The sequence below is a fragment of the Muntiacus reevesi genome, chromosome 9 (genome assembly GCF_963930625.1).
Source record: "Muntiacus reevesi chromosome 9, mMunRee1.1, whole genome shotgun sequence".
Classification (NCBI taxonomy): Eukaryota; Metazoa; Chordata; class Mammalia; order Artiodactyla; family Cervidae; genus Muntiacus; species Muntiacus reevesi.
Window position 1 is genome coordinate 10,238,130 of NC_089257.1, and position 8,353 is coordinate 10,246,482.

Consider the following 8,353-nt stretch of genomic DNA (forward strand, 5'->3'; position numbering starts at 1 on the left):
ATGCTCAACTTGACGGATGTGACAGAGTTTACTCTTTTTGGACTGACCAGTCGTCGGGAATGGCAAGCTCTCTTCTTTGTCATTTTCCTGCTGGTCTACATGGTCACCGTGGTGGGTGATATCGGCACGATCCTGCTAATTAAGGTCAGTCCACAACTCAGCAGCCCCATGTACTTTTTTCTGAGTCATTTGTCATTTGTTGATGTGTGGTTTTCCTCCAATGTCACTCCTAAAATGCTGGAAAACCTGTTATCCGAGACAAAAACGATTTCTTACGCTGGCTGTCTGGTACAGTGTTTCTTCTTTATTGCTCTCGTCCATGTAGAGATATTTATTCTTGCTGCGATGGCCTTTGACAGGTGCATGGCCATCGGGAGCCCTTTGCTGTATGGCAGCAGAATGTCAAGGATTGTCTGCATCCGACTGATTTCCTTCCCTTACGTGTATGGTTTTCTGACTAGTCTGGCAGCAACGTTATGGACCTATGGCTTGTCCTTCTGTGGGAAGATTGAGATCAACCACTTCTACTGTGCAGACCCACCCCTCATCAAAATGGCCTGTGCTGGAACCTTTGTAAAAGAATATACAATGCTCACACTCGCCGGCATTAACTTCTTATATTCTCTGACTGTGGTTATCTCATCTTACCTCTTCATCCTCATTGCCGTTCTCCGGATGGACTCGGCGGAAGGGAGGCGCAAGGCCTTTTCCACCTGCGGGTCCCATCTGACCGCCGTCGTCATATTCTACGGAACCCTCATTTTCATGTATCTCAGACGTCCCACGGAGGAGTCTGTGGGGCAGGGGAAGGTGGGGGCCGTGGTTTACACCACGGTGATCCCCATGCTGAACCCCGTGATCTACAGTCTGAGGAACAAGGATGTGAAAGAGGCCTTGAACAAAGTCATCGGCAGAATTTTAATAAGTTAAAATAAAGTTCTCTACTATTCATACATATTTGTCAATGGATATAGATAACTACATTGCTGAAGACTTTGTGCATAAAAAGAAAATCAAGATGAAGACTAAAATTCAGAGAAAGAAGTAGCATGAATCCATTCATGTTCATATAAGTGAACAACTTAAAATTAGTAAATAAATTATTAGAAATTGTTATTTGAGCCTAAGTTCACAGGTCTACTCATTGAAGTGGTTCACACTCTTAGCGAGAATGAGATAATATTGCTTTTTTTAAATTAAAAAATGCAGTGGGTGAGTTTAGGAAAGGCTTATCAATTCACCTATTTAGAGGTTAATTTGGTGCAGAAAATTAATATTTTATTTAGTTTTCTAGGCTGAGTGTGTAAAAATTGTGGCCTTGCTAATGGTTTTGAGATTGTGTGATATTTAATGCTACTTTCAGTGGATGGATCTGTTCAGAGACTTCTGACCCCTCGGCAGGATCCAAGGGGCCCCCTCAGGATGAACAGCGTCGGCAATAGAGAGAGAAGACACGTGAGACCAGCCTTGATGGGGCCAAGTCTGCGAGGGAGAGAGAGAGAGAGAGAGAGAGAGAGAGAGAGAATGACCAGACGGGGGTGTTTGCAGGCTCTGGCAGAGTCTGGCAATGCTTTATTTTTTACCGTGGCTTTTAAACCCTGAATTAGTACATTTCTAAGGGGAAGATAGTTTAACATTACATCAACTTGTTCTTCACCAAACCAGGGTGTTTTCTGCATGCTTCTTTGTTTATGAGGGTCTTGTACATTATTATCTTCTGGCCTTGGGGCCTACTGACATTTTATGACCTAGGTGAATGCAAAGCTGTTTTCTGTAATCTATTCTTTAATGAACACAAAGGTCAGTCCTTTTGCAGAAGTTATCAGTTAAATTTATCTAAAAGATTTACCACACAAAGACTCTGCAGCTCCAGTGAGGCAGCCCCTGTTTAGCATTCCTGGTTAAAATGAACAATTTTAAGCTCTTATTTTTCTAAATCTTTAACTATAACCACTTTTAAAATAATATTTTTATGTTCTCTAGTAGGGCTTCCTCACCCCCGAAGGGCTCTGTATCTATTAGGGCCTTTATGTGATCAAGTTCTTTATGCTGTTTTATGATTAGGGTATTATAAGCAATCATGCATATTAGTACCAAGGGCATAAACACATTTGCCAAACAAACTAAAATACCAGCAAAGGAGTTTAAATTAAAACCCTCCTTTCACCCTGGATAATCTCATAAAATACCACCACCGGGGAAACTTATTTGTTAAAGTTCTAAATTGATTCTTCTTTGGAAAGAGATGGGGGAAGGCCTTCTGCCTGTGTCACAGAAATTAGGGAGTAGTCTATTGAAGCAGGCATCAGAAAGACAGAGATCATCTTTAAGGTGAGCGCCGGGGGCAGCTTTTTGGAATCCCTGAAAACCTGATCCGTCTTCCCTGTCAGGTTTTCTCCTCCTGACCCTGTCATGGGTGGGATCTCATGTGCCAGCTCCCGGCAACTTCTGCTTTGAAAACAGGAATCCTATTGTATTTCATCTTTCTTCAGTTTTTTGGTGTTCACAAGACAGAGCAGAGTGTCTCTTTACTGATTCCCAAAACTTCTATATTCTAACTCTAAGGTCAACAGGGACCAGACTGGGCACATCTCATGTACCTCAACTAATGTCTTCATTCTCACTGAAAAGTGGGTAGAATTAGTAAATTTCTCATTTTGAAAGCACAGTTCTCCTCATGTACCTCAACTAATGTCTTCATTCTCACTGAAAAGTGGGTAGAATTAGTAAATTTCTCATTTTGAAAGCACAGTTCTCCAGTCTCCACTTAAAAATTAAATAGATATTCCTGTGGAATATTTTGCCCATTTTTGATCAAATAATTATTTGAAAATGTTAAAATATTTTAAAATAATGTTTGCATTGAAAAAAATAAAAATTTTGTTGTGGTCTATTTGCTATTAACAGTGACATGATATATGTGTGTGTGTGTGTGTGTGTGTGTGTCCATGTGTATATAGATACAATATTACCATAATTTAGCTTCTCTCTTGTAATTCAAGGGATAAATTTTGTTAATACAAGAATGAGCCAACAACTTTAAAATTTGATTTTCTTTAAAGTTTCTATGTCTTCAAATATAAATAAATAATTCAAACCTACTGAAATGTCATTTGTGCATTTAATTTATAACTTAAGTAATCACAAAATTAGCTTCAAAGATATCACTATAAAATTATACTGTTGCACTATGAAAACAAACTTTCTTTGTGCAAGTGGATATTTTTATTTACCTCTGGAAAAGCAGAAATACACAAGAACTAATTTCCACATACAGATAGGTATACCATGAGTGGTATTTTAAAGGTCTTTACATATTAAAGTTGCTAATTTTGATTAAATTATATTAATATTACCATGTCTAGACTTGGAAAACTTAAACCCCTTAGACATGTTAACATCTTACACAGTTAATGCTACTTATGAAGTGAGTTAAAAGTGATCTCTTTTGGCAGTAAGACCATGTGTTTATCATTTGTTGCAAAACTCTCAATATATCAAATTAGTTACTGATTATTAATACATTTAAAATCTATTTTAAAGCCTTTTAATTCTATGTTAGCAATTGGATTTGAATAACCTTTGTTACCTCTTTTTTGTTTTGTTTTGTTTTCAAAAGTGTACCGCTTTCTCTAGTTTTTTTTGAAAGTTGGTTTATTGTTACATGGAAAATGATGATGTAAAGTCAATGTTAAATCATGTTACTGATTTTGCAAATTTCACATTACTTTGTGGGTGACCTTGAGTCACCTCCCTGATAGCTCAGCTGGTAAAGAACCCTCTTGCAATGCAGGAGACTCTGATTCGATTCATGGATCAGAAGATCCACTGGAGAAGGGATAGGTGACCCACTCCAGTATTCCTGGGCTTCCCTTGTTGCTCAGCTGGTAAAGAATCAACCTGTAATGCGGGAGACCTAGGTTCGCTCCCTGGGTTGGGAAGATGACCTGGTGAAGGGAAAGGCTACCCACTCCAGTGTTATGGCCTGGAGAATTCCATGGACTGTATAGACCATGGGGTTGCAAAGAGTTGGACATGACTGAGTGACTTACACTTTGAGCCACTTATTTTTTTTGTTTTTTGCTTGTTTTTATCCAATGTATTTGTAGATTGTAGCATCTGATCTCAAGATCTTTCTGGCTCATAATTTCCATGAGTCTGGATACTTTGGCAGAATTTAAAGCAATTTTGCTACTTCCTGAATATTTGGGATAGCTTTGTAAAATAGATTTTATGGTTGCATTCATTCTACACCTATCATATCAAATTCATTATACTTAATCTCTCCAATGAAAGTTGCATTTATCTTTCTCTGACTCTCTCTTCCTTCTTCTCTCCCTCTCTAATACAGACAAACACACAGAAGCACATACACACACATCACATTTTATTCTTTTCAAATTTACATTTTTCTTGAGAGAATGCATATTGTGTTGTGATAACCTGGTACAAATGTGTTGACATGAGTCACTTTTGCCATAATAACTGAGAAGAAACTCAGGAGTCCTGGGTACTTGGCCACTGAAGTTATAACTTCCAGCTCTTCTCTCACAGGTTCCTGAAACTCTGTTAGCCAGTTTATTTGAAAATACAAGGGTAAGACTTTACTTAAAGTATTCTTAGGCTAAATAGGCTCCAGGTTTCCTGGTAGAATCCCATGTAATACTCTAATGGAAGCCCATTCCATCATCCAAAATATATAAGAATTCTTACAGATGTAACCCCATGAAAAATTAAATTGCAACCAAAATCTGAGTTCCACTACTGCTTAGGATGAACGTGTGCATTTTGGAGTGTGTGCTAGTTGAGTGGGGAAATGTAGGTGGGATTTACAGAGATGGATATGTGGGATATCTATTACACATTCTATGCATCTCTGGGTATCTGTCCCCATGTGAATGAACAGGATAGGAACATATGCCTTATACATTCTCCGTATGATACCCTCTACATGACCAAGGAAAACACTTTGTATTGAATAATTATAAAAGAGGCAAGAAGGAGTAAGACACTATGTCCTGTCTCAAATTGTCCATAGTTTCAAAACAGACACATACACATGATACAATGTGATAAGAACTCTATAAGCAACAAGAACTAAATGCTAAATAAATTCAGTGGAGGAGATTATTAATTTTATATAGGGAACCTCAAAGAAACAGAGAAGGCTGTTTTTGCAGGAATCACATAGCCACACCTTAAGTCATCGTCTTTGTGACCTGGATATAGAATCATAGGACTCAGGGCCTTGATCTCTGGCACTTCCCTGCCCAGATTTCCCTGTGTGAAAGGAGGGGTCCTCATTCACACACTGAGAACCACGTTTGTACCGTAAGACACAGAGGAATCATATGAGGTTGCTTCATGTCTTATAGAGGCTGGCCTTAAAAAATAAAACTAAATAAAATATTTGAGGGGATAAACATAGTTAATTAGCAATTGAAAAAAAAAATCTGGGCTCAGAGGTAGGTTACTGTCTAAAATGCTAGTCCCCAGACTTCTGTGGGGAGTAGACTCCTAGCCCTGGGAAGCACATGCATTCTCTTAAGACAGCACTTTTTCTCTGAAGCTCCACATGCAGCAGATTCACAAATGCTTAGTGAGCACTCTTCAATTCCAAAATATGGTTTCATTGTAAGCATGGAGCTTTTCAATCTTATCCTGAGATGTATCCAGGCATTACTCAGATATGTGCCTTTCTTACCTGTATAGTTCACTTGTTGAAAACATGATAATTGCCCATTTACTTTACTGAAAAAATATTTCTTGTGCATGTACCATGCGCCCAGCATTGTTATAGACCCTGGGGCAGGGCCGTGAGCAAGGCCCTCTCACCAGAAGTTTATTGCAATGGAAGAACAGGTTCGGAGGACAAACAGCAATGTCCTCCACAGATCATAAGCCGGAATAGGCTGCTGTTGAAGGAACTGAAGGGGAGGTGGTGTGAGTGTAGTATCCTGATCTGGCCAAGAAAGGAAACATGTTTGAGAGGGGGGCATGAATCCCTAGGCAACTCAAATGCATGCATCAGTAAAATTACCCATAATTTTTAGGCTGTACAAAGAACACATTTTTATTTCCCAAGTACATAGCATTGTTGTAGAACACTTAAAATACCTCAGTAATACAGAGGAAATGACACACTTTGAGGTCAGGACTTGACCCTTTGCCCTATTGAAAAGAAAAGAAAAGAAAGTGAAAGCAAAGTCGCTTAGTCCTGTCTGACTCTTTGCGACCCCATGGACTGTAGCCTACCAGGCTCCTCCGTCCATGGGATTTTCCAGGCAAGAATACTGGAGTGGGTTGCCATGTCCTTCTCCAGGGGATCTTCCCAACCCGGGGATTGAACCCTGGTCTCCCGCATTGTAGGCAGATGCTTTACCCTCTGAACCACCAGGGAAGCCCTAATATTTATTGAGCAATAGAATGTGATGATGAATAGTGCAATTCTGGAATCAGGAATTTAGTGCCTGATTCACTGAAAGTGTGACCTTGACCAAGTCACTTAACCTCTCTAAGACTAAATTTTTGGTGTGAAAATGGATAACAGTAACGATTACCTCAGGAGGTAGTTATGAGAATTAAGATACCATAATGGCTGGCATACGCTAACTGTAATAAATGTTTTGTTGTGGTTGTGATTAAGTTTCTAGTTCTCCTTGTTTATAAAATGAGGAAGTTAGAAAGGATACATTCTTCATGCTTTGAAAAATGCATTTTGAAGATACATTTTTTTGTGCATTCTATTATATGCCTTAATTTTGGTTATAAGGAGTAATACTCACTTCATCTTTCACTGGAAAAGTCAAGTGGCACAGCCCAAGAAGCCCAGAGCACGGACTTGGCTTATGCAGGATGACAGACTTCATCACAGAGGTTAGTGTGATCCAAACCCAAACAAATTATGTAATTTGATCCCAGGACACTTTCAAAGTAACTTGAATTTGGGGGAAAGTAAAATTATGCAAATCTGTTACAAAAAGTAGGACTCTTCCTCAGAGATTTCTAGGGAAATTTCTAGGGAAAACTTAATTGCTTCTTTTTTTTTTTTCCTAAGGCAGGCATTTAAGGGAAAATTCTCTTGCGGATTTCCAGTTTCTCTTTTGCACATTGCCATCTCTTATATGGCAGTTTGTTTTGAATTCTGCATCTTTACTGGGAATGCTTCCCTTTATCCTGAGGTTGGTATACAAATATATCTATCTAGAGCTGCAAGAGGAGGATTGTCCCTTAGTTTTTATTTTCTTTTATTATTTATCAATTAACATTAATTATTCCATATGTGTTATCCTTGCCTGGAGGTGTATATTTGTGTGTTTGTCAAAGAGGGAGACAGGAAATTTTTTGCAGAGGTTTGATTATTTGACTGTTACAAACTATTGATGGAAACTACTATTGACAGGAGTGCATTTAATAATATTTCTGCCTTGTATATTTATTACATATTTATATGTATATTATTGATGTGTAATGTCTCTTTTCATACTCACAATGAATTTAGCAGTATATTAATATTATATCATATTAAACACAGAGAACGACAAAACAAAATAATAATAAAATTGCCCAAGTTCATAAAGTAAGTCATGGAACCAAAATTCAAAATCTCACAATAGAGACAGACTTCTTTAAATGGAATACTTAATGTTTCCTCTTTCCTGGCCTAGGGGGAAAAATAATCCACATTTATAGGTAACTGAATTTGAAACACAAAGAAATACAACATGGGAGGTTTTGTGTCCGTATGTCTGCCTGGAGAAGGTGGGGAAAACCATCCAAGTGTTTCTAAGTTCCCTAGCCTCTTCACTTTTTTCCACACCTCATCCCTCCTAAGATCAGATCTGATCACTCCAGTTTCCCTGTGAGTTCGCCAAAAGCAACAATTATCAGACTAACCAGCACTCAGAATTTCCGTATTTACCTTTGGCAAAGCACCAGCACCAATACCGTCTCATGTTGTTGTAGGGTGAACACCACTAGTAGCCACAAGCACATTCTGTGGATTTAATACCAGTATGCCCTGCAGATATGTCTGCAATCCTTTCCAGGGATGAAACCTCTCCTTCACCTTTGTGTTTCCTCTATTATTTATGATGGTTTCTGCAACTTATTTTCATCAATTTCTCTTTGAATACGAAATTGCCAAACACTAAATACCCAGTGTTCTTGTTCAGGGCATTCAACTTATTTCCAAAATTTAATACATTATTTTAAAATTTTTAATAAACTATCATTATTTGCTCAGTTTACAGGTAAATCTGTAATCTGATTTTCTTTTTCCTGCTCCTATTGGGCAAATAAGTTCACAGGAAGCTCAAAATGACCCTTGGACACATTTGAGACAAATACACTC

General features: G+C 38.3%; 1 protein-coding gene across 1 annotated transcript; it reads left to right on the plus strand.

Annotated features, from left to right (window-relative positions):
• Positions 1-930, plus strand: LOC136175556 (olfactory receptor 5M3). The gene has a single exon (XM_065945826.1). The coding sequence runs from the start codon at positions 1-3 to the stop codon at positions 928-930; it is 930 nt and encodes a 309-aa protein (XP_065801898.1).
• Positions 931-8,353: the final 7,423 nt, after the last annotated feature.

Excerpts from the sequence above, each read along its gene's own strand:
- LOC136175556 (XM_065945826.1), top strand. The coding sequence starts at position 1 with ATGCTCAACTTGACGGATGTGACAGAGTTTACTCTTTTTGGACTGACC.